Consider the following 27,797-nt stretch of genomic DNA (forward strand, 5'->3'; position numbering starts at 1 on the left):
AGTGAGGAGGAAAGAGACAAAGAGTGTGCAGAGATCAAAGTGAGGAGGAAAGAGACAAAGAGTGTGCAGACATGAGAGTGAGGCAGAAAGAGACGAAGATGTGCAGAGATGAGAGTGAGGAGGAAAGAGGCAAAGAGTGTGCAGAGAGGAGAGTGATGAGGAAAGAGACGAAGAGTGTGCAGAGATGAGAGTGAGGAGGAAAGAGACAAAGAGTGTGCAGAGATGAGAGTGAGGAAAGAGACGAAGAGTGTGCAGAGATGAGAGTGATGAGGAAAGAGACGAAGAGTGTACAGAGATGAGAGTGAGGAGGAAAGAGACGAAGAGTGTGCAGAGATGAGAGTGAGGAGGAAAGAGACGAAGGTTTGCAGAGATGAGAGTGATGAGGAAAGAGACGAATAGTGTGCAGAGATGAGAGTGAGGAGGAAAGAACCTAACAGTGTGCAGAGATGAGAGTGGGGAGGAAAGAGACGAGTGTGCAGAGATGTGTGCGTCACAAAGGGACTTTGAGCATACGCAGGTGACTGGACTGGAGCAAGAATTGGAGCCCAGGGCGTTTTGGCCCAAATGACTACTTGGACTAGTTAGGTCAGGTATGAAAAATGGATTGCTCTTAAGAGAGGAGAAGTCGTCATGGAGGGAGGTGTGCCTGAGCACCTTGGCAAGAATCGTTGGACAGTAACTTGCCAAGTTATGTGCTAAATAGAAGTAGTCACTGATAAAGCACTGTGAATAAAAGGATGTATTGAATTGGTGGAAGCTGGGATACATCTACCAGAATGCCAGATGATGGGTTCCAGAATGTTCTTAGGTTTTGAATCGGTCTGGTGACTGGTGACCTGTACAGGTGAAGGATCTAGAGGGTGGGTTAGGTTAGAGCAGTCAGTTCCGGGTAAGAGGAGGATGCTGTTTTCCCCTGCCTTGTAAGTGAATGAATAAAGCTGTCTCTGTTTGTCATCCCCTGAAATTCATGTGTGTGCCTGGTTTCTCCAACACCATCAAGCAGGGGTGATGCCCCCTCTGAAGACACTGAAAAGTGCAAGAGATATATCAGCACTGTCGCTGCCCACGTAAGGAGCATTATGGTTGCAGCTCATCGGAAACTTCGCTTCAGAAACCACTGAGGACAGCTACATACCTGCTCCAGCTCCAAGCCCTGACTTTAAGCTCCCATGCACAGATGTTATGTTATGTTACATGGCATTTATATAGCGCCTTATGTATCATTGGTATGATCTCAAAGCACTGGTAGGTTGAACGCCCCCGGGAACCGCAGTTCAAGTCAGTAGAGAGAGAGTGTGTAGTATGGTGCGTGGGCGCACCGGATATGTGTGCAGCTGGTGTGGTTGTTGCATGATAGCCGCTTCTTAGCAGTAGATGTGGTGCTGAGGAAATCAGTTGGCTGTGTTCAGTCTGGAGGGTGGACACCCAGACTGAGTTCTGGCTGCGTTAGGCCTGAGGAGACGCCTAAGCTAGCTGGTATGTGCTCAGCTAGCTGTCTTTTATTAGGATGAAGTGTTCGTGGGGTCATGTTAGTATGAAACCAGCTAGGCCGAATGTTTCATAGCATAGCTGTGTTCTAGTTGAATGATGGTGTAGAGAGTAAGCGTAGTAGTGTGATATGGTGGTTGTCAGTAAAGCGCCTGCGACCAAGCACGAAAGCAGTACGGGGGCGTTCATAGCAGCATACAGTTATAAAGCGACAGGATGGATAGGGTAAACGTGATACAGATAACACGGGGACACAGCTACATAGAATATATATATATATATAACATATATAGGAGATACAGAGATATATCCACTGCATCCACTCAACTTTAGCACAGTGATGGTATTGGGGACACTTTCTACATTCAACTATACCACAGTGATGGTATTAGGCACACTTTCCAGATTCAACTATGCCACAGTTACGCTATTAGGCACACTTTCTGGATTCAACTTTAACACAGTGACGCTATTAGGCACACTTTCTAAATTCAACTAACACAGTGATGCTATTAGGCACACTTTCTAAATTCAACTCTAACACTGACCCTATAAGGGCATACTCAATGGTGTTGGGAACACTTTCTAAATTCAACTCTAACACTGTGACGCTATTAGGGCATACTCAATGGTGTTGGGAATACCTTGTGAGTTCAAACCTTAACACAGTGACGCTATTAGACACACTTTCTAAATTCAACTCAACACTGTGACGCTATTAGGGCACACTCAATGATGTTGGGAATACCTTCTGAGTTGAAACCTTAACACAGTGACGCTATTAGGCACACTTTCTAAATTCAACTTTAACACAGTGACGATATTAGGCACACTTTCTAAATTCAACTCAACACTGTGACGCTATTAGGGCACACTCAATGATGTTGGGAATACCTTCTGAGTTGAAACCTTAACACAGTGACCCTATTAGGCACACTTTCTAAATTCAACTCAACACTGATGCTAATGGAGTTGGAGGTGTCCGAACTCTCACTTCACGGGAGCCAGGCTGCCAAGTTCAGTGTTTGGGGCACGGATGCAGTGTCAGTTTCCTGGGAGGGGAGACTGACATTCCCTGCTATTCCCATGATATCTTTTTTTTCCCATTAAGTTTTTATTATATATTTTGAAATGACAATTCACCAGATATCAATGCAAAGCGGTAAATCAACAACAGAAACATCCGGAATATCCCAATCCCCATCCCCCTCAACCCCGAGTTACCGAGTTCAAAATGGGACCTTAAGACCTGAGGAAAGAACAAAAATATGAGATTGTGAATCAAACATTTTCTGACCCAAGCGGGTTCATATTAACCAACGAACGCAAGGGGTGGCCGTATGGATGGCTCAGGGGACACCGGGGAATGGGGTGAAGAACCATGCATCAGGGAAGCACTCAAAGTCGCCGTGCCTCACAGTCTTCATGTAACAGAACCGGAGTCCAATCCAGCAAGAAGGATTCCATCTTGTCATGGGCCAACGCTGATAATTTCTCATAGGTAAATATCGCCCAAAATGTTGACAACCACTCTGATATGTATGCTGTTAGTTTACCTTTCCAGTTCTGCGCCAGAGCTAGCCTCCCCGCTCTCAGCATATGCTTAATTACCTGCGGGAAGCCACCCAAGTCCTCCTCAGAGGTAGAGACACCAAAAAGTATTTCCAGGGGACTCTTGGCCACGGAGAAACCCACTCCTCGTCTGCATGCAACCTTTGATTTACAGATGGAGAACATAAAGCTACAAGCTTACTAATTTAGCTTAAAACGTTTCTGAAACAATTTATATGTCATGAGGTTGATGTATTATGTGAATTGTGTACATTTAAAGTAATCCCTAAAAAGCAGAATACGTTTTTAGCCCTGGAAAGTAAAACATGAACACATATACATGCCAACTAGAGCTGGTTAGATATTTGATTAAATGCTTAAAATTCAGATCAAAGATCGTCTTCACCACTTAACCTAAATGTGTGATCTTGGGCAATCATTAAATCTCCCTCTGCCTTATCTGAGAATGTTAGAAGTCTCAAACAAGCAATTGGGGTCAGAGTGTATGTTATGAAAAAACATCACTCGTGGTTCATTCGACTATGCCAGGGGTCTGCAACCTGTGACTCGCCATACGTTTTGAACTACAACATCCATGCTACCATACCATTGACAATGCTGGCTGGTGTCCATGAGAAATGTCCAAAACATGCGGCTAGCCAAAGGTTGCAGACACATGAACTTCAGCATAGCATTGCAAAAGCCAAATATGAGGCCTTGTAGACAGTGAACATGTTTCTTTGTTGGAACGTATTCGACATCCAAAGAAATATTTGTTTTTCCAAATGCTCTTGGGAACTTGGTTACAGTTGCTTTTGTTGATAGTTGACAAGAGTTTCGGGAAATCACAAAAGGAAGCTATTGGCTCTAGTTACACTTTGAAATGAGGGAAAAATGTTAGAAAAAAATAGAAAACACTGCAGCAATAAATGCTTTTACAGCTGCAAAATCTAGGGCATTATGATTTTAATAATGACAATATATGAGCTAATGAAAGTGAATTCCTTTTAGAAATATAGTCTATTTTGCTACACGTGTATATCACTTTTAGGGTGCTATAATTACAAGTTAATAGAACCTGCTTTGTTTATATTGCAATGATTGTATAATCTTAGGGCAGTGTTGCAGTGTAGGGTTTGCAGTATTGGGTGTATTCTAGAGTTTTGCCAGACACTATATATTCAGGAGGTTACCCTTGAACAAGTGTAATAGTGAGTGAGGGGGAGGGTCTACTTAAGCACATTATTTGGGCCTTACCATGTCGTAATGACTCAGAGCCAAAGTTAATAGAGTTGAGCAATTCGGCAATATACCCATTATGGCCCCTAGACCAGGGCAATATGGCTATTAACAGCCCACCAGGTGCTCATTGAATGGTAAAACATGGGCTGCAGCAAGCACATCCGAGGTTTCTGTGTATGTGAAAAAAAGAAACATAACCCCCTTTGAAAGGAAAGAGGGACTCTGGAAGGGCCTTAAGTGAGCCACGGCTAGCTGGGGCCAAGCCCCAGCAGTCTCTCAAAACTGTGGCCTAGCTGGGCTCGCTCCCCACCAGCCAAGAACAACACTTCTTTTTTTAATTTGTTTTTATTGCCGAAGCCTGGAGATTCGAACCTGAGACCTCTGTACGAGGTGCCCCACTGGCAGGACAGTGAGGGTGCCGGGCAGCACCCTAAATGTCCTGGCTCGAGGAAACCTTTCCCATTAGGCACCTTCGCTGTCTGAGGGTGCGTAACGGGAGGGTGTCCCTCTGCCAGGACTAGGTCCTGCAGAGTTCAAGGCTCTCCGAGGACCTGACACTTTGCTCTGTGTCTAGGTAAAGAGACCCGTCTATGAGCCCCCACGTCCCCTGCACACCCTAATGCCAGATCGCTGGTTAGATGACACCCTAATGCCTAATGCAGATCACTGGTTAGATGACACCATGCCAGATCAGTGGTTAGATGACACCCTAATGCCTAATGCCAGATCGCTGGTTAGATGACACCCTAATGCCAGATCGCTGGTTAGATGACACCCTAATGCCAGATCAGTGGTTAGATGACACCCTAATGCCTAATGCCAGATCACTGGTTAGATGACACCCTAATGCCAGATCAGTGGTTAGATGACACCCTAATGCCTAATGCCAGATCGCTGGTTAGATGACACCCTAATGCCAGATAAGTGGTTAGATGACACCCTAATGCCTAATGCCAGATCGCTGGTTAGATGACACCCTAATGCCAGATCAGTAGTTAGATGACACCCTAATGCCTAATGCCAGATCACTGGTTAGATGCCATTACCCCTACATTTATTCTTACCACCCACTTTGTGTCAGGGAAGTTATTCCTCCCCTGCACTCAAGCTTTGCAGGATTTACTTTACTGAGTAGTCTCTGTAAGAGTGTTTTCATTGCTTGAGTGCCCTGTACTTTGCTCTGTGTCAACAGTGCACTACAAAGAGAGCCATTAGGCACCGGTGGGAGGGGGGGGGGGGCTATTATCAAGGACCTTTGTCCCCTAAGAAATGTGAATGAGAGTGATCAGAAGTGAGAAGGGTGCATAATGTTGCATGCTTTATGAAATAAGTACTATGGCTTTAAAACCCAAGGGGGATTTGTTAGGCTGCCGAAGTGTGCTGGCGGGGAGAGGGGCCCTGATGCAAAATGTTCCTGTCTGGCTATTAAAAGAGCCACGGTGGGGGCAAGTTGCCTCTCCCCGCAGCCTACTCTGTACACCCCTTTTCCCCCTGCTCCAAAGTAAATGCCTTCACAACATCATACTGGTTTAAACCTAACAAAGTAGACTAGTCTGTCACGTGTCTGCTTGGATGACATGAACATGACATGCTCGCCATTTTTGCCGAATTGAACATGTTATTCAGGTCCTGCATGACAAAACGTGTGCCTTTGTGAAAACATGACTAAAAGGCTTCTGCGTGTATGACATCATCACCCAGTCCTGGCTATCCTGGCTGCATTATATTGCATTCTGGTCCTCATAGGCATGGCTTACGAATGAAGGAAGCTACAATAGACAGTAGTTTTGTATGGCAAGCAGTAAAATACATTTTCAAAATCTAGAGGCCATTTTTTGCCTTCTGCTGAACTGCATTCTGGTATTTGTAGTCTTCCATTCAAGATGGGGGGGGATAAGGCCACAAGTGTACCCTTTTTGGCTAAAATATTCTTGTAAGGATGTATATATTTGTGTGAGTACTTTACTATAGTTTTTGTACTTTTCAATTCATCTTTATAAACAGAGTATGGTTGAAAGATAAACGTGGAGATGAGAAGGTGAAGGATGAAAGGGCAACTGAGTCAATAATATTTGCCCAGGATGTGGAGACGGGATGGGTAATTTTCCCTGGTTGCGGTCATGTGCTTATTTTCAGGGCACAAATTGAGGATACGTGTAGCGGGCAGTGCCTGCCCATTTTTCTCAGAGAGCGGACGTAATCCCTGTTGGGTGTTTTTGAGGCCAGCATTAAAAAAAGAAAAGGTTTGCTTGCTCAAGTGTCCGGTTACTCGTATTTCACCCTATGTTGTTGTCATGTTTCCAGTGCAGACGTTCACTCACAAGGCCACATAAAAGTATCAACCAAGCAGGCATCACATGGTTGGATTTTGTTTTCCAGGGAATGTTTCATTATAAATGGTTGGGTTTAAAAGATGGGCACCGTTTATCCTTTGCCAGCATAGTTATTGGAAATTCTCCCCTCTGTGGATATATTTCGGGGGTTCATTATTTTATTTTTTATGCTCATTTGTCTCGTGCACTTTCTTGGGATATGTTCACTTATTGTACATATATTTATGGGTGCCAACTTTTGATTTTTGCTACGGGGCAGAGATTCCGACAATGAGTGACGCAAAGGCGCTCTACCCTTCTCCAGGTCGAAAGAACACATTTTACAGCACATTTTGCAGCCGGAAAACGAAAAATACCACGTGATTTACAGGAAGGTCTAAACATATAACCTCTCAGCAACAGTCACATAACCTGCTGAGTTTTCCTTGCAGCATCCTGCTGTAGAGTCCCCTGCTACTCCCGCACCTGCAAAGGAGATTTCCCCCACCCACCCCCTCCAATCAGGTGTCTGTCGGTTCAATGATGAGGCTTCATTCCCATTTTGAAGTGAGCAGCACTTGCTAATTTTTGCAAGATGCATGCGAACACATGGCCAAGCCTGAACCCAGTAGGAGAGGAGAAATATACCTGCCACAACCAGTGATTTACATGAGCATGCCAAGGAGAACAGGTGCAGCTATGCCCTCTGCCCCCATGTACTCAGCACCTAGGCATATATTATTGAGTTCCCCCCTCCCCCAATGTTTTTAGGACACGAGCCCTGAATTATTTTGTTCACATTTGAAGACCTGAGAAATTGCTTACTCTCATGGACTCAAGCCCTCCCAGGTAAAAAGGTTCTATCGAAATATACGGCCATCCGGCAGTAGACGCAACCTGGCCTGTCTGCCCCAGGGCCAATCCCTCCCCTGGCATGACATTATTGGCACCTACTGGGAGATTATTTCTTTTAGCAGCCAAAATAATATTCCCTGTAGCTTCTGAAATAAAAGGATATTGCTAGCTTGGACAATAAGGCCAAATATATACACAATAAAAAAAAAAATTAAAAATGGGAAACTTCTGCAAAAACAGCAGTTAAATTCAGGTAGCAAAACAAAATCCCCATATGCGTGCCAAGCTTTCCGCCGCCAGGTGGTGTTTCCAGACAAAAGTTTTGAAAAGTACTTTTTGCAAACAACATTTCTACCAATTCCATCTGGGAAGAGATGGGAAGAGATGTGTTCAAGTGGCTGAATTGCAGCCTGCTCTCCAATCCTGGCTTCTCCACTGAACCAAAGTGTGTGCCGCTGGGCAGATCCTTTTATCTCACTATGCCCTATCTGCCAAAAACAACAAGTCTATTTAAGGATTTCCGCTCACACGTTCTGCTACTTCAAAAAAAACCCTCACTCCTGATACTACCACCTAGGGAAATATTAATAAGTGGCAATTCCTGTACTGGACGTCACAGTTTATGTGTCCCTTGCCTTACTCATGGCGATGTGTTTTTAACGTAACTTCCCATGATACCTTTGCGTGCTGGAGCCTCATTCTATCACTGGTGTCACTATTAACGCAAATAAGGCACGTGACGTTGGCGCCCTGTGCCCCGCAAATCCTAGGGCGGGCCTTACATGTTTGGATAGGGGACCTTGCGATGTATGTGGGGGCCATGACACTTAAGCTGGACACTTGCACTTCTCCCTGGCCATTCGTATTGTCCCCCGGCGCCAGCTTTCATGAATGAGCGTGCACGGTGCGGTGGCCGGCACTGTGACCGCAGAGAGCAGCGGCTGACCTCGCGGCTTTGGCGGTGGTTGGGGGGGCGGGGGGGGCAGGGGGGTGCTCTGGCACGTGTGCCGCTTGCTGGTGCGCTCACCCGCTGCTCTTTCTCTCCACCTAAGCATTCTGGCAGAGCAGCCAACGGCGCGAGGGCGCCCGTGGCCAAAGCACACCTGCATATAGTCCAGCATTGCCTTGGTGTTACCGTGTCCGCGCGCATGACACAAGGTGGGACAAGGTGCACACGGCACGCGAGACAGAAACAAACCGGCATGCGTGGCGGTCGGTATTTGCGCACATGCTGTATATCCGCATTTGGCATTTATACACAACACAATAATTTAGGGCAACAAAGAAAGACTCCTAAAACAGAACGCTGTGACATGACAGGAGAAGGCTCGTGTTTACCTGTGGGACAAACAGCTCACAAAGCTACATGAATACAAGCAGCCCCCCGGAATAGCACCCGACCCCCCTGCATTATACGTCCAATATACCAAAAGCGAGAGAACATCGCCATACAACCAGTGTGTCACCACAGTCACTGGAGCTAAACTTCAAAGGTGCCAACACATGACTTCACCACAGCGGTAAAGGTGGCAACGCGTGTTTGCCGCTGGCAATCGCAGCACTGCACCACCTTACTCGACGAGGAGTGACAGGGGTACCAGCTCGGCTGGGCACCAGCGCTGTATACAGTGTCCGTGCAATGCTTATTGGCTTTGCCTAGAGAATACCCTTGGTGCGCACACCCGCCACGTGCACTTGCTCTTCACAAGTCCCAGAAGCGGCAGCAACCACCGCAACACGGCGGCGCGCGCTAGCGTGCCCGGGTCACAAGCGCTCGGGTTACCTGCCCATTCTCCCATGGAGCGGAAAAAGGCGCGAGGCGGAGCGCCCCCCAGGCGCGGGAACAGGTACTTCAGGAAGCCCAGGCATCTGACCAGGTAGTAGAGGCAGAGCAGGAGCCCCAGGAGCGCCAAGAGCCGCTGGCAGTTCTCCCCCATGGCCGATGGGTGCTGGGCGCGCCTCCTCACACGCTCGCTCGCTGCTGTCACTGGGAGTGAAGCCGAGCCAGCAGCCGGCACTTCGCGCTTTAAACCGGCCGCGGAGCTGCGCGGGCGGGCGCCTGAGTAGCCACGAGAGGCGGCACGCGCATGGGGGTGGCCAGAACCGCACCGAAAGGAGGGCCAATGTGATCAGAGAGCGAGCAGACGAACGAAGGGGGCAGGGGGAGAGAAAGGAGCAAAAGAGTGCAAGGGAGAGCGGAGGGGGGAGGGAAAAAGCCTCTGCTTCTGGACGGAAACTACGCGGTGCCCGGCAGCGCGAGATGAAGGCCAACTTCTCATACCTATTGCAAGTTACTATACCGACCAAGGGTCTGGGGAAACCACAGAGCTCAAGTGGAGGGTATTCCACTTTTTTCAGAAGTCTACCCACTTTTTCCAGAGGGCACATTGACATGCTAATTTTTGATGACACCACATTGAATTGGCATTTTGATGAGTCACCCACCACTTTTTTTTAGCACTTGACCCCTGACTGTCTAGCAGGGCAGTTTGTTGTCCATTTGGTGCCCAGGGCGAAACACAAAAAATGTGCCTCCCCCGCCCCCCCCCCGCCCGCACACGACCTGTGGGAAAATGATGTTCCATAATCGATTAGTAAAATCTATGCCATCCTGCAGGTCTAACTCCCACAGCGCGCGTGTGTGTATGTGTGTGTGTTTTTGCGTGTGTTGTGTGTCCTCTCATTCACAGTATACAAGCTCTCAGAGTCTTTGACTTGCTACCGCCCTAGTTATCAGGGATCTAAAGCTGTCAAGCCAAAAGATGGGCCACTGTCCAATAGCAGCTAAGCTCGGTCAGCATTGCCAGAGCTCCATGAGACAGCGTTCCCTGGGCCTCTATAGAGGTGGAATGATGGTCAGTTGTTGAATGCGCGTGAAGCCCCCCTAGTGTTAGCTATGGCAGCTCTACAGAGGTCTCACCCTTGCCTTCTGCTCGCCAGGATTTCATGGCAGCTTTTGTGTTACTTGAGATGGAGGATACGTGGTCTGGAATTCTCCAAGAAACATAGGGCCTGATTTACAGGTGTTTTTTCAGTGGGATTGCACCATTCTAAATCAGGCCCACATAGAGTTATAAAGAGGGCCCCGTGGGCGGGAAGGGACGATCCCGCCCGTGGGGTCATTGTGGGAGTAGGGGCGGGCGAAAACGAGGTGACATACAATGTCCATCCGCACGAATTGGTCCACAGGCTGGCGCCGCACAAGGACCACCATCTTTGAAAAAAAACGAGGGGAGAAGGACGCAATGGCAGCACGGGCCATGGCTCAGTCAGAAAAGGAGGTTGCGGCTGCCATTGCGGGCCTTCAGCAGCAGGTCAGAGGTTTAGAGGCAGAAGCATGGGTGTAGGACATGGGGGATAGATGGGACAAATCCCCCCACAATTTTAAGTGGGGGGGATATAATGGCATATTTCCCCCCCAGAACCTCTTGTGCACAGACAGTGCACTGCCACGGTCTGCTGCTGCTGCACATAATTCCTGGCTCAGCCAGGAATGGCTGCCAGTGCCGGGCAAAGGGCCGTCATGAGGGGGGTGCAGGAGGGGCAAACTGCCCCAGACCTCGCACTTGGGGGGCTTCACGCGCATTCAACAACTGACCATCATTCCACCTCTATAGAGGCCCAGGGAACGCTGTCTCATGGAGCTCTGGCAATGCTGACCGAGCTTAGCTGCTATTGGACAGTGGCCCATCTTTTGGCTTGACAGCTTTAGATCCCTGATAACTAGGGCGGTAGCAAGTCAAAGACTCTGAGAGCTTGTATACTGTGAATGAGAGGACACACAACACACGCAAAAACACACACACATACACACACGCGCGCTGTGGGAGTTAGACCTGCAGGATGGCATAGATTTTACTAATCGATTATGGAACATCATTTTCAGTTGGAGCAGTGACTCCTATTAACCCAAAGAACCAGAAAACACATACCTGCTGCTGACCTCCCACACCACGCTCAGAATTGAGTGTTGACGACCTTCCAAAACTCTAACAGGGTGGGATGCACTCTTGCCAACCTTCCAAACCACACTCAGGGTTTAAGGCGCATGTCTCCTTATATAAAGCACACTTGAAATGGGTAAAATATAAACTTTCCATCTTCGAAAGCACTATAACATGGAAAAATGATATGTTCTGCATGAACCTGCAATAACACAGAAGAGTGATATGTACTGTATGAAACCACTACAAACGAGCATTGGTAAAGCCAACAGATTTGGCTTTTGTGTAGCCATGGGATAGGCATTTGGCATGCACTGCCTGAATGGTGATACTTGACCATGATATGACAGCGGCTGCAAAATGGTGCGGACGCCTGGTCAAATGATACCAGTGCTTGGCAAATGTCTATGATACCTATACACAATCCAAAATTGTTTTTTTTGAGAATGCTTGTTTTTCATATGACTTCAGTGCACGGAAGAGATGCAAGGACACACACACTACTTATAAATCAAGTGGCTGAAGGCACACTTGGTTAAGACACATTCTATTACACCAGTAGCACAATTACAGCTGCAATTATTATTTGTATTTATATTATTATTATTAGGGTATTTATTGAACACAGACCGTGCTTCGGCAAGCAACTAAGCACTTTACAAGTCTACACACTAAGGAAAGCAGAGATTCAACGGACAGGGGGAGCGAAGAATGCGGGTAGGGGAGGTTAGGTAGTTTGGCAGCAATGGATATGCAAGCAAACAGGGGAGGAATGAGGAGGGAACAGATCTCCCAGTCTCAGGATAGCTGGGGGGTTGAGCCAATGACTCTCAGAAGACTGCTTAGAAATAACAGTGTAAGACGCTCTACTGCACAACGTTTGGTGTTACTGTTTGATAGAGATTGCTCAAAGAGTTCTCATGAGGATATGTTTTGGTTGGGAAGATGCATGTAGTAGGTTGGTATGGCGATAGGGATTATTAGCATGGGGTAGTCAATGGGTGAGTCAATAAGCAAACAACACCCACAACCTGTGTGCCTCTCCTGATATCCTATATCTCTCCTATATGTAATCCAGTGTAGTAGTTTTGGCTTGTAGGTGGCGCTTAGGCACCACCTAATAACTAATACTAATAAGGGGTGCCTCTACCACTCTGAAACAGAGGGAAGAATCCACATATTGCATTAAGAACATTTATATTGGAATTAGCTATAGCCTTCCACCGTTGCAGCAAATCTGAAAATGAAATATGTGCCTACTTCCAACCTCCCAGGCATCTCACTCTGTGATCCACTCTGAGAACAATCAAACATATACTTGCCTAAGAATAAATATATTGACAGCTCAATACCTCTGAAAGACTTATAGGGCTGTTGCAGAGTCTGCCAGTGGTCAATCAGAGCCTGATGTGAGACTGGCAGAGTCTATCCCAACCCTGCTAACCTCTCAGAGGAACAGACCCTTTGAGAAATGCACTAATGTGTGCAGCAGTAGGGGCACCAGCTTGCCCCCACACTGGTCTCCACAGCGCAGAAAACCTCCCATGGCCGTGCTAATCCCTATGGCAATTCCCACCCAGTTCCTGCCGACCCCCACCCAAAACACCTTCTCATTGGAACTCTTTGAGCTAACTTGAGTCAACCCTTACCATCAAACGTTGCCCTCAAAGTGTAGCCTTACCATCAAACGTTGCCCTCAAAGTGTATGCGACTGGTTTCTCAAACGAGTCTTCAGAGAGTTAATGACCAATTAAAGTTGTAAACACGCTGATGCTGTAACAAAATGTCTTGACCAGGTCTGCCTTCAGCCACTTGATTTTAAAGCACCACATGTCTTTCACTGAAGTCCTGTTAAAAACAAGCAGTGGCAAAGCCAACCGTTTTGCCTTGTGCTTAAGTATTAGGCATTTGTCAGGCACTGCTATTAGATGCTCAGGTACTCAAACCATTTTGCGCCTGCTACCATCAACGGCCAGTTAATACCAATGCAGCAGTGCCTTTCCCATGCCTACACAAACGCCCAAACTGTTAGCATTGCCAATTCTTGTTTTGCTTTACCCTTGTTTTACAGGACCGTGCATCAAGGGTAAACCAAATATACAACGTGGCTAAACTGAACCACATTGAATATAGGCTGTTCTAGTCAGTAATAACATTTATGGTGCATAGTCAGCCTGGACATACTTTCTTTTACTGGCTGGGTGTCCTTGTTTGGTAATAATGGCATATATTGGTGCAGCCTGAATGGACATACATTGGAACAACCAGCACGGATATATTTTTATATTAGCATATGTTGTGTGCAAAAGCGGCATGACATGTACTGGAAAAAGTTCCTGTGCATGGTTGGTGACTTGCAACTATTGGGTTTTTTCATGTGCTTCCATACAAAACCAATTGCAAAATGTATGGATTTCTACTCAATTTTCCAAAGAAAGTGCAGTAAAATGCATCAATTTAACCCAATGTTTCAAACATTTTCTTGGGAGTGAGACACCCCTGAAACTCCCCTTGTTTGGTTTGGTCTCCCTCACTGTGCTTTGTTGATCTTGCATAATTGATGCAAACATTTAAGCCTCTTTAGTTCAGAAATTCACCACCTCCCCCCTTTACATCATCTATCTGTCACTGTTTATGATGTGTGTTTTCATGTGCACACAGGGGCAGTATGCCCCTTAATGCTGGTATGACGCACCACATGCTGTCATACCATCCTATACATCTTTATGCATATGATACAAAAGTCAGTCTGGCATAAACCTTTCTTCAGTACAGCAATCTAACTTTGTGTCATGATGCCCGCTCCCGGGGAGCCGGTTCAAGCCCTGCGTCCCCGAAAGCGGACATCCAGTCCCCAAGGAAGGACCCTGCAACCCCATATAGGGGCCCTTTGGACAGTGTCCTGGCGCCTATGGCGCCAGGCTCATAAAAGACATCAGTCCTGGCGCCATAGGCGCCAGGCTCATTATGGGAGTGCTTGGGTGCACTTACCTGAGGCAGACCATGCTGCAGGATCCCGGCCTCCTTGAGGCCTGAAAGTAACTACTTTACCTGTGGGACTAATTTACCATCCGGGCGTGGTCGGGGAAGGATACATACCTGATTGGAAGAAGGATACATACCTGGAACTTCTTCCAAGGCTATTTAAACCCCACCCGAACAGCCACACGTGCTTCGCATTGTTCTGCATCTAGCAGCTGGACGCTCACCGTGTCTGCTCCTGCATCCTGACTTCTGCCACGCCTGCCAGCATTCTGGATCACCTGCAAAGGAAGAGAAGAAGAGAACAGAAGAAGGAAAAGTCCTTACCTGCTAAAACCGCATCCCGGAGACATCTCGCCGACAATCCTGAACAGGAAGACTTTTATTTAAAAGCTCATCGCGTCGATCGCTGCAGCGCCGCATTCCACTCACCTTTACAGGGCGCCTCCATGTTCAGCAGCGATCATCCGGATTCGCAGTCACGCCCCAGCGCCTAGGGAGAAAAAGACCAGAACAAAAGGTGAGAGAGAGAAGGGAATAAAGAAAACTAAATCTCCATGTTAAGACTTACCTGTTGATTCACCCTCTCCATTTCGGGTCCGCGCCGCATCCTGGCATTTCCGGACCCCGGCCCCTAAGGGGAAAAAGAGACATCAGCGTTAATGAGCGAATGAAAAGACATTACCAAAAAAAGATCATTAAAGACTTACCTGATTTCTACAAGGATTTCACCTCTCATCTCGGGTCGGTGCCAGTTCCCTGGCATTCCGTACCCCGGCCCCTATGGGGAAAAAGACACTAGCATTAGTACATTAATGCATGGACACAAGGGGAACCTCTTATCAAAAAAACTTACCTGGAAGCCAAGCAAGTTTGGTTCTCACCAATCCGAAAATCCAGTGAAGTAACTGGATACCAACGCGCCCCTGCATCAGAAGCAGGATGGAGAGCTTGTCTTTCCAGACCCTAAGGTGAGACGCTACGAGGAATCACAGAAGGGTTTCGAGGAGGGTGAGAGGGGAAAGTGGGAGGCCGATTGCATTACGCCGCAGACAGTTAATCCCCTATTTTCGCCTACAGAAGGATACTTCTGCGAGCCAGACAAGCCAGATTTGGGGGCCCGGTCCAGTCCGTCTTCCGAACCCTACGCATCACCCTAGAAGAGGTCACAGCAGCGCGAACCAGGCCAGCGCCTCCGTGGGAGTCAGGTGAGCGTTACAGAACGCGAAGCCTTCCTACAAATTCCCACCCAGGCGCTATGGAAAGTTCTGAGACTGATCAGTTGGCCCAATTACTGGAGGCATTACGGGCCAAAGTACATGCCGCTCGTCAAGAGACTAATGCCCTCAGGAGGGAATTAATAATATCAAAGGAAAGAACTGATGACCTGGCCAGACAGCTTTTGCAAGGTCAAGCTGGGCAAACTCCTCTACCCGGTTCCGGAGGGAACCCCGCTCCTGTGGTTTCCAGTAACCCTGTGCAGATTAATCTACCTGGAAACATGCCGCTGGCCCCACCCGAACGCTTTGCTGGGTACCCCAAACGATTTGCCGTATTCATGAATCAGTGTCGTTTGCACTTCCTATGCAGACCTGGGGCCTTCCCTAATGATCAGACCAAGGTAGCCTTTGTATTGTCATATCTCAGCGGCTGCGCTGCCGATTGGTTAGTTCCACTGGTTACTCAAGATGACCCGATTCTCCGTGATTTTCAAAGGTTTCAAGCAAGCATGGAAAGGTTATTTGCTCGACACTCTCAGGGGCAGGCTCTGGATGACGAACTTCTATCCCTGCGACAGGGCAATCAGGACCTCCTATCCTATATTGCAAACTTTAATAGACTAATAGTGGAAACGGGATGGCCAGAGGATAAAAGAGTCACATTGTTTTATCGAGGCCTACGCGGAGAACTTAAAGATGTCTTGGCCCAAGTTGTAAATCCGCCCCAAGAATGCACAGAGTATATAGACCTAGTGGTCCAATTGGATCACAGACTTCAAAACAGAAAAGCAGATCGGTCCAGGTTTGAGACCCGGGTGTTGGTCAATACCCATGCTAATCCCAAGGGAGTTGATGTCTCTGAGCCTATGCAAATGTGAGGGGTTAAAGGACCCTTAACTCAAAAGGAAGGTGAAAGGAGGCGGCAGTTAAAATTATATCTTTATTGTGGGAATTCTGGACACTTTCTACGAGATTGCCTGGCAAAACCGCCCCGAAAGGCGGTAGGAGCCACTGATAAAAACCATGAAGACTCTGTTTCGGGAAACGACTCCGCCCGACAAGTGTAGGGGTCCGCTTGCCGAGCTTGAAAACTAACTCTCAGACCTCGCATTTCATTGTGCCAATGGTTCTCGTAGATCCAGAACAGCCTAAGCGGTTGCATGCAATAAAGGCATACATCGATAGTGGGGCTATTGGAAACTATGTGGATCGTGAATTGGTCTCTAGGATTAACCTCCCTCTCCGTCCTAAAACCAGCAAAGATGTCATCCCCACAGTCGATGGAACTGACATTGCCTCTGGACCGGTAACACATTCCACTACTGAGGTGACTCTTATTGGTCCCGACGGCCATCGGGAGGGTGTTGTGTTTGATGTAATCAAGGCTCTACAGTTTCAGGTTATTCTTGGAATCCCTTGGTTAGAGACACATAATCCTCAAATTGATTGGCGAGCTAAGAGAATAACCTTCCCGGATTGTACACAAACCTGCTACCCAGAAAACCTGAAGATTAATCTAGCATCTGTAACCTCTGCCTCCATGCAACTACCTCCGGAATACCAAGACTTTCAGGACGTCTTCCAAAAGGAACAGGCCAACACGTTACCTCCTCACAGATCGTACGATTGCCAAATCGATCTGGTGCCCGGTGCACAACCCCCTTGTAGCAGGATTTATGCCCTTACCAAACCTGAGAATCTGCATTTGAGAAAATATTTGGATCAATACCTAGCTAATGGTTTTATTCGCCCGTCAAAGTCCCTGCATCCTCGGCTTTGTTCTTCGTGCCCAAAAAAGAAGGCGACCTTAGAACTTGTATCGATTACCACGCATTGAACCAGATAACGGTTAAAAACCGTTATCCTCTGCCTCTGATCCCTGAACTCCTTGACCAGGTGAAGGACGCTTGCATATACACCAAGTTAGATCTCCGGGGGGCTTATCATCTGGTACGAGTTAAAGAAGGCGACGAATGGAAAACTGCCTTCCGTACTAAATACGGAGTATTCGAGTACCAGGTGATGCCTTTCGGATTGTGTAACGCGCCGGCTGCCTTCCAATACTTCATGAATGATGTCCTTCGGGAACTCATCGATGTTTGTGTTGTCGTATATATCGATGACATTCTGGTGTACTCCTCTTCGGAATCTGATCACAGAAAACACGTCAGGGCAGTACTTGAAAAACTGCGCCAACACAAACTATTTGCTAAATTGAAGAAATGTGTTTTCCATACCACAGAAGTCGAGTTTCTAGGTTTCATCCTGACACCCAAAGGAGTCCGAATGGACTCAAGAAAAGTGGATGCCATCCTCAAATGGCCATCACCTAGCTCTGTAAAAGGGGTTCAAAGCATACTCGGCTTTGCCAATTTCTATCGCAGGTTTATCCCGGAGTTTTCACGCGTGGTACAACCCATTACTGCACTCTTGAGGAAAAATAAACGTTTTGAATGGTCTGAAGAAGCCGAGAAGGCCTTTCAGGATTTAAAAGCTAAGTTTACCTCCGCACCTATATTGAAACACCCGCGTCCAGATCTCCCTTATGTCGTCGAGACTGACGCATCCAGCCTAGCCATGGGAGCTGTCCTGTCCCAAAGAGATCCCGAAACCAACCAACTGCATCCCGTAGCATTTTGGTCCAGAAAATTCTCGGCACCCGAGGTTAATTATGCAATCACGGACAAAGAACTGTTAGCCATTAAGTCCGCTTTTAAAGCCTGGCGGCATTATCTGCTTGGCGCTCGACATACCATCACAGTGATCACTGATCACCGGAATTTACAGTATTTGAAAACCGCCAAGGCTCAGTCATCACGGCAGCTCCGATGGGCTTTGTTTTTCGCTGAATTTGATTTCGTGATTGCCTATCGACCTGGCTGCAAGAATGGCAAAGCAGACGCCTTATCCCGAATTGGAATGGGAGAATCTGATACAAACTCAGAACCAGTACCAATAATTCCCGAACAGAGGATTCTAGACATGACTTCGTTACAGACGCTTGAAGACATTCAAGCCAGAGTGAAACAACTCCTGGACCTTACAACCTTACAGGATTGGATACAAAAGGGATCAGACTTTACCATAGATAATGGTTTACCTTATTTCCAAGTACGCTTATTCCTGCCACATAAGGAATTACACGAACTAGTTATTTCCGGTTATCATGATACATTAATAGAGGGACACCCCGGTATTGCCAAGACAGAGGAAAAGGTGAAACGACAATTTTGGTGGCCCTCTTGGCGAAAAGATGTTAAATCTTTTGTGATGTCCTGTGGTGTTTGCGCCCAAAATAAAAGTCAAAAGAAAAGACCAGCCGGTCTCCTTCAACCTCTAGACATACCGCCAGCACCCTGGCACACCCTATAAATGGATTTTATTACGGACCTGCCTCCTTGTTCGGGGTGCAATACTATTCTGATAATTGTGGATTTGTTTTCCAAAATGGCCCACTTTATTCCTTTGAAAGGTTTACCTTCAGCTTCTGTCCTAGCCAAAGAATTCCTCAAAAATATTGTTCGGCTACATGGATTCCCATCTATACTAATCTCTGACCGGGGAAGCCAATTCATTTCCCACTTCTGGCGCAAATGTTGTCAAATGGCACAGATCAACGTAAGATTATCGACCAGTCACCACCCTCAGACCGATGGTCAGACCGAGAGGACAAATCAGATCCTTGAGCAGTACTTACGGTGTATGTTACAGCAATCTGAAAGCAACTGGAAAGACATTCTTTGGATAGCCAAATACGCATATAATAATTCGGTACACTCTGGAACTGGCCACAGTCCTTTTTATACTTTGTTTGGGCATCACCCTCGAACCTCAAACCTTGACTCACCTCAGAACCTCGGAATGCCTGCAGTAGAGCAACTGCATTCTACAATTACCCAAGCCTTTAAAGAGGCAATTACACATTTACAACAAGCCAAGAGAAAATACAAGGAGAATGCTGATCTACATCGGAGTGAAGCACCTCCGTATCAGATTGGGGATCAAGTGTGGTTAGCTACCAGACATTTACCACTCAAAGGGCCTCAAACTTTTAACCCAAAATATCTGGGACCTTATTCTATTGCGGCAATAATTAACCCAGTGGCTGTTAAACTTAATTTACCAGCTAGTATGCGAATTCACCCTGTTTTTCATGTGTCACTTCTGAAACCAGTGGTACCCGGAACCCGACTACTCAAACCTCCAGAACCTATTCTAATAGATGGGGAGCCCGAATTCGAAGTGAAGAACATTTTAGACTCAAAAATGTTTAGGTCAAAACTGTTCTACCTAATTGATTGGAAGGGGTACGGACCTCAGGAGAGGTCGTGGGAACCCAGCGACCATGTGCATGCACCTCAATTAGTCAGGAAATTCCACCGACTCTTCCCAGACAAACCAAAACCCCCGGAGGGAACAACCTTGGGAGGGGCCTTGGGGGGGAGTGCTGTCATGATGCCCGCTCCCGGGGAGCCGGTTCAAGCCCTGTGTCCCCGAAAGCGGACATCCAGTCCCCAAGGAAGGACCCAGCAACCCCATATAGGGGCCCTTTGGACAGTGTCCTGGCGCCTATGGCGCCAGGCTCATAAAAGACATCAGTCCTGGCGCCATAGGCGCCAGGCTCATTATGGGAGTGCTTGGGTGCACTTACCTGATGCAGACCATGCTGCAGGATCCCGGCCTCCTTGAGGCCTGAAAGGAACTACTTTACCTGTGGGACTAATTTACCATCCGGGCGTGGTCGGGGAAGGATACATACCTGATTGGAGGAAGGATACATACCTGGAACTTCTTCCAAGGCTATTTAACCCCCACCCGAACAGCCACACGTGCTTCGCGTTGTTCTGCATTTAGCAGCTGGACGCTCACCGTGTCTGCTCCTGCATCCTGACTTCTGCCACGCCTGCCAGCATCCTGGATCACCTGCAAAGGAGGAGAAGAAGAGGACAGAAGAAGGAAAAGTCCTTACCTGCTAAAACCGCATCCCGGAGACATCTTGCCGACAATCCTGAAAAGGAAGACTTTTATTTAAAAGCTCATCGCGTCGATCGCTGCAGCGCCGCATTCCACTCACCTTTACAGGGCGCCTCCATGTTCAGCAGCGATCATCCGGATTCGCAGTCACGCCTCAGCGCCTAGGGAGAAAAAGACCAGGACAAAAGGTGAGAGAGAGAAGGGAATAAGGAAAACTAAATCTCCATGTTAAGACTTACCTGTTGATTCATTCCCTCTCCATTTCGGGTCCGCGCCGCATCCTGGCATTTCCGGACCCCGGCCCCTAAGGGGAAAAAGAGACATCAGCGTTAATGAGCGAATGAAAAGACATTACCAAAAAAAGCTCATTAAAGACTTACCTGATTTCTACAAGGATTTCACCTCTCATCTCGGGTCGGTGCCAGTTCCCCGGCATTCCGTACCCCGGCCCCTATGGGGAAAAAGACACTAGCATTAGTACATTAATGCATGGACACAAGGGGAACCTCTTATCAAAAAAACGTACCTGGAAGCCAAGCAAGTTTGGTTCTCACCAATCCGAAAATCCAGTGAAGTAACTGGATACCAACACGCCCCTGCATCAGAAGCAGGATGGAGAGCTCGTCCTTCCAGACCCTAAGGTGAGACGCTACGAGGAATCACAGAAGGGTTTCGAGGAGGGTGAGAGGGGAAAGTGGGAGGCCGATTGCATTACCCCGCAGACAGTTAATCCCCTATTTTCGCCTACAGAAGGATACTTCTGCGAGCCAGACAAGCCAGATTTTGGGACCGGTCCAGTACGTCTTCCAAACCCTGCGCATCACCTTAGAAGAGGTCACAGCAGCGCAAACCAGGCCAGCGCCTCCGTGGGAGTCAGGTGAGCGTTACACTTTGCTGTAGTTGATTTGCAGTTGTAATAATTACCCATATTTGGGTTCCTCCACACAAACTCAAGAGGAGATTTCTCGCATTTCCTGTTTGTGGCGGTGCCACCGCTGGCCTAGTGCGAAAAATGGTAAGGGGCCTCACCACACCTTGTGACAGCCCTGGCCGTGCAGTTGCTTGCAACTTCACTTGCATAAAGATGAAAGTTCTGCTCGTGGCATGTCACGGCCCGAGCCACGCCCCTGCGCATATGACTCCAGGCACTGCCCCAGTGAGAAACAAACTGCATGTTCCCCTGCGCAGTGCACTGCTGCGCAGCCTCCAGAGTCCATTCATAGTGCTTCTGACTACTGTCGTCAAAGCGAGCATGGAGCATGAGCGAGCAGGTTGAGGCAGCAATGCCGCGTGCTGAGTCTCAGGCTGGGCAGGGACGGTCACATCCTATTTTTCTTTTGCAGCAGCGACCAGCAAAATTGAAGTGGTTGTAGTCTCACTTGCTTCTTGCTGGGCTGGCTGCCAGCCTGCCTGTGCCTGATCAATCCAATCGTGCATTTGAGAATCGAATATTCTGACTGTCTGAGACCACAAGTTTGCTGCTAACCTTAAGGTAATGTGTCTGTGTGTAAGAGTGTGGCCCACCAACTTAGCAACAAACTTTCTACGCAATCATCATGCCTTGAATGAAATGGTTCTGTTATTTTCAGAACTTGCTTGTTTTAACCTCAGTGGAGTTCCGTCACGTGTCAGGAATGTTGTCGTTGCATCTTAAATTAATTACCTCCTTAATTTATTTACAGGATTATTGATATCTGGCTGCTGCCTGCTGGTGGCATGGTTTGATGTTTGATAGCCTAGATATAATGAAGATATTTGTTTAAGGGGCACAGGGTGAGTATGCATGCTGGTTGCAACTGGGACCATGAAAGCATTGAATAGGAATACATACACACATGTATCCCTCACCAACCTGCACATCTGTACACTCATCCTCCCATCATCTAACAGTGCATCGTTAGATTTAAAGTCGATGTGCCTCGCCTCATGCCTGCTTGGACAGGTGCAGTGGGATACCAGATGGTGATGTGTAAGAATCAAGTCTTTGCTGATATTTCTTTTTGTACAGCGAGACAGCCCTTTCTGTGTGGGGTCTCTTGCTGCATTTATCAAGCGTTTCCTCTTCATTGTGGAGGGTTCAAATCCATGATCCTTGCAAAAATGCTCAGCTGCATTTAAAAACAAATGCTGACAAAGACAAGGGCAAGGAAGGAGAGAAGAATACATACAAATGACACAAGGGTACTATTGAGGGTGGACTGGTCAATCTGTGTAATGTGCCCTGAGAACCCCAGGCGTAGACCTTCACAGCAATAGCAGCTCTAGAAGGACAGAACAATTCCTGGGGAGTCTCAGGTTTGGGTGGGGTAGCATGTAAGATGATCCTGAGAAATTGATTTGATATACATATATATAACAGCAATGTGCCAGGTGTGTTGAGGTAGTTCCTTGTTTTTGGTGAGAGGGGGTAGGGACGGGTACCAGGTATGGACTCGTAGTGTGTGAATTGACTGCGGGGGGTGGGGTACTTGCAGATGTTGGCCAGAATGTTTCCCGGATGAGCTTGAACTGTTGTCAGGAATGGATGGGCCCATGGAGACAGGAGCATGAAGGTTGTCATGGGTGTCTTTCAGGAATGGGCAGGTAGTATGCGAAAAGAGAGAGGAGGGAAGGGCCCTCAGGCATGGGATGGCAAGTATTGTGCACGATGGACAAAAGGTGCACTATGGATACTCAGAAATGGGTAGGTGCTCTGAATGGACCTAAAATATGCCTTTCAGTCGAAGCTAGGCTGTGTAGGTTTTAGGCTGAACAGATATGGGAAGAGTTAGGCCTGGCGGTTCTAGGCCTGTTCAATATGGGTAGAGGTAGCCCTGTAGCAGAGAGTCTAGTGTGGGCAGAGAAGGGCCTCCAGCAGGGATTCTGATGTTGACATAGGTAAACCCTGCAGCAGGTATTCCGGTGTGGACAGAGGTATGCCTGCAGCAGGTAATCTGGTGTGGGCAGAGGTATCCCTGCAGCAGGGGTTCTGGTGTGGACTGAGGTATGACTGCAGCAGGGGTTCTGGTGTGGACAGGGGTATGCTTGTAGCAGGGATTCGGGTGTGGGCAGAGGTCAGTGGTTGTCCATTGGATAGGTGGACAAGTGTTTAATTTGGATCCACTTTTAAAAATCTAGAAATTGCTTTGTATTTCTTCCACGTTTGCCTATGTGTCTCCCGGCCTTCTCTGTCCCAGTTTTCTTCTATCCTGCCTCTTGTTCTCACGCCCCTCTGCTTATGGGTGGGGTGGCGCGGTCGGGTCGGCTGCCTGAAAGGAGAAAAGTCGTACTCGTAACGTAGCCCACCCTGGCCCCATGTCACATCAGGGACCAAGTCACGGTGACCCAGTCACCCTGCAGCTACCCTGAAATTCAATAAGGGAACTGCAGTACAGTGTGGGCATTAGGGGAGGCATGGTATTCGGATGATTACTGAAAAGCTTAGCACTGGCCTAAGAGGTGCTCTGTGTGTCTTTTCAACACCCGTGAAACTGCCAAGGCAAAGAGGCCAGCCAGTAATCTCACGGCAGCCCACTGGCTTGCACCCCTTACATTCTTTGGTGTGCACGTGCACCATCTGTCAAAAGGCTGCCGTCAACCCCTAACTGATGTGCATGCGTAAAGGGGGCCTAGAAAATGTCCAGGCTTCGAAGGCTCAGAACCGCCCATGTCTCTTGTTCTAACCATTAATGGTCAACAATGGGAATCACTAATGGTGGAAATTTGGAAGAGAATTGGAGGTTACCCACCTTTGTAATCAAGGCACATTGGTGGAAGGGAACTTCTAGCTGGAGGGATGTTGAAAAGATTACATTCTAGGACTAGAAACTCTTTTTAAGTATCTTAAATGGGGAAAGTGAACAGAGGCACGTGTGTTCTGCAACCTGGCAGAACTGCCACCCTTAATCCGAAGCTTACTGCACTATGCAGGACAATGTTTCACGGTAGGATGTAAGCTTTCCCAGGCTATCCCACACTTTCTCGAGAGTAGTAAGGAATTGATCAGTGGAATAATCCCTGACAGTGGCACTAAACCATTCCTTGCCTGAATGGAAGATTCTAGGAGTGCCCTCGCAATGCTACCCACATACAGCCCAGACTGAGCCATTCCTTAGTTTTTATTTTAAAATTTGTTTATTGGCATTTAGTATAGAATTACAAGAACAACAGCACCGGCGAAAATTTCTCCAGCTTCAAAGTATCATTTCACCAGTATACTACTGCGTTCAAACAACAATTTATAAACAACTAATTAACCATAACTGTCTCCTGGATCACCATACTTAATGTCCTGTAGGTTCAACACCACGTTGGGCATCTGGGTAGTGGAAGGGAGGAAAGGGGAAGGGGAAAAAAGACACGGCTAGGTCAGAAGTCTCATGAGCACGTGAAAGTCCCATCTCATATGCCCTGGTACGTTGCCTGGAACTGAGGCTCTCTCTGGGTGGGATGTTCAAGGGGGTTTATCATCCGAAGAATGGAACAATTTTGACATAGTGTCTTTCCATGTAGTCAGTGCCATGCTTGAGTCCTCAGTGGATCTGGTTACACTGTTTTCCCAGGCAATTGTTTCTGCGTTCGCCCATTTCTCAAATTCTCTTCGCCAGATCGTGAAGATTGGGCCCGGGGGTTTCTTCCATGACATTGCCATAGTTCTTTTGGCTATAATACACATTAAATCCATCAGTTTAACCGAGTGTTTGAATTTAGCTAGTCTGGGGTAGACCCCCAGAAGGCACTCAGATGGAGTCCAATCGAACCTAGTTACCCCAGCGTCTTCACACATTTGCTTTATTTTAGACCAAAGGGTTTGAGATTTGTTGCAGTTCCATAACATGTGGATCAGATCCGCGTTATCTGCCCCGCACCAGGTGCAGTTCGGTTGTATGGAGGTGTTGAATGCAGCAAGTCTACACGGGGTTAGATATGTGCGGTATAGCACATTTATTTGTATCAACCGAAATCTGTGGTTTCTAGAGACCTCCCTGGGGAACGATAGCGCTCTGTCCCATTCCCTATCCGTGGCCTCATATCCCATGTCAGTTTCCCATTTGGACCTTAGTACTGAGCTTCGAGGGTTGGGAGTGTTACTTAGGTGGCTATATATTTAGGACACCACACTCCCATCTTCTCCCAAATTATAAAGTAGTGTTATCAAGGGATTAGTGTCAGGTTCCTCGGGCCAGGACTCCCAATTTGTACGTGCTATCTGACGAATCTTCTGGTACCAGAGGTATTGACCCAAAGGAATGATGTCAACAGCCTGCAACTCCGAAAACTCACGAAAGGTACCCCCGGCATACAGATCACCCCAAGCGTACACTCCTTTTCTTTCCCAGAGCCGGACACTATCTAGAGCAGTATCAGTCATATGTAGCCCTGAAATTAATGGCATTTCTGGGGAGTACGGTTGCTTCAGTTGCATGACCTTGTCAGTCCTATGCCAAATTATTCTGCCCAGGATCGCCAGAAAGGGCGCATTGCTTAGTAAGCTTGGGGAGCCCAAACCAACTCCTTCAATCGAACCGGAAGGATCATGGATTGCAACAAAGGGGTCTCTGAAGTAGCCTCATCTGCTAACCATCGAGCCACAAACCCCAGCTGGGCAGCAAGGTAATATTTCTCGAAATTCGGTAGTTGGATACCACCTAGTCTATACGGTAGCACCAATGTTGACAGGGCCACCCGATGTCTACCACTCCCCCATAGAAAGTCACAGATTATCGTATCAATTAAACGAAAGAAAGATTTAGGAATAAAGAAGTGTACATTTTGGAACCCATATAAAAATCTAGGGAGAACAATCATTTTGACTATAGATGCCCTGCCCATCATGGATAGAGGCAACCTAGCCCAGAATCCTACAGATTTACGTAGCCCCGGTAGTGCCGCCATCGTGTTATATTCATACATCTGCTCAGGGGTATGCCTTATCTGAATCCCGAGGTATCGGAATGAGGAGGTCTGCCATTCTATGCCCACTGAAGGGAGTTCCTCTGCAGCCTTACCTTTCAGATCTGCCAGGGGAAACAGGCAAGATTTGGTTCTACTAAATTGTATGCCTGAAACCTTGGCATAATTGTCGATGACCTCTAGCATTGTTGGTACATTTAGCAGAGGGTTATTGACGTATATCAGTAAGTCGTTAGCGTACAGAGAAATGATGTGATCTACCCCTCCCAACCGTATGCCCGCATCGAAAAATTGCTGTCTAAAGTAAATGGCAATGGGTTCCAGCCCTAATATATAAAGCATGGGCGATAGCGGGCAGCCCTGCCTGGTCCCCCTGCAGATGTCCCATGATTCCGAGACATATCTCCCAGACTTCAACCGTGCTCTAGGCCTATTATAGAGTATTTTAATCCATCTAACAAACCCCTGGCCAAATCCGAAGCCCTCCAGCACCACCACTAACCATTCCCAATAAATAGAATCAAATGCCTTGATGGCGTCTAAGGATAGTAGTGCATAGCATTCCTCGCTCTTGTCAGTCTGGACTATTATGTGCTGAAGCCTGCGTAAGTTTATGGTCGTATTACGACCAGGGACAAAGCCGTTTTGATCTGTATGTACTATATCTCCTATTATTCGGGACAGTCTCTTGGCCAGGATTGTTGTGAGTATTTTAACATCATAGTTAAGCATGGCAAGCGGGCGGTAAGAGTCGCATCTATCTGCGGGTTTGTTAGGCTTGAGCATTGGAACCACTAGGGTTTCCCTCATGCTATCGGGTAGGGTTCCCCTTTCATAGGTTACTGAGAAGACTTCATGCAATAACGGTGTTAGGGAGGGTTCATATGTTTTGTAAAATTCCGGTGGCAGCCCGTCGTTACCAGGAGCCTTACATGTCGCCAGGGATCTAATTGCTTGAGTTATGTCCTCAGGTGTGATGTCCATGTCTGCATTGGGGTTAATTTGGGCAGGTCGATCTCTTCAAGTGTATCCAACATCTGATTTTGGGGGATCTGGTGTGCATGGGAGTATAAATGTGCGTAGAAACCTTTAAAAGCGTCATTAACACCCTGTTGAGTATTATGAATTACACCAGATTTGTCCCGTAGTGAAGTGGTTATGTGCCTAGGGTGCTCTTTCTTGCAAAGCCAGGCTAGCAACCGGCCGGGCTTGTCAGCTTCAGCATGTGCTCTATTTGTTCTGGTGACATAATCAAATTTAGCTGACCTACTCCATGCTTCTGCACCATCCCCTCTGAGAGTTCTGAGATCTTCTTCTCTCTTCGGGGTGTCTATGGG

General features: G+C 47.5%; 1 protein-coding gene across 1 annotated transcript in view; it reads right to left on the minus strand.

The window, feature by feature from the left end:
* Nucleotides 1-9,550, minus strand: part of HSD17B3 (hydroxysteroid 17-beta dehydrogenase 3) — a 1,348,454-nt gene extending 1,338,904 nt beyond the window's left edge. Inside the window, exon 1 of the mRNA XM_069625697.1 lies at nt 9,232-9,550. Within this exon, the coding sequence (XP_069481798.1) occupies nt 9,232-9,385 (154 nt within the window). The 5' untranslated portion in view covers nt 9,386-9,550. The remainder of the gene's footprint in view (nt 1-9,231) is intronic.
* Nucleotides 9,551-27,797: the final 18,247 nt, after the last annotated feature.

Source organism: Ambystoma mexicanum, chromosome 6p, assembly GCF_040938575.1.
Source record: "Ambystoma mexicanum isolate Mex_15411 chromosome 6p, UKY_AmexF1_1, whole genome shotgun sequence".
Taxonomy (NCBI): domain Eukaryota; kingdom Metazoa; phylum Chordata; class Amphibia; order Caudata; family Ambystomatidae; genus Ambystoma; species Ambystoma mexicanum.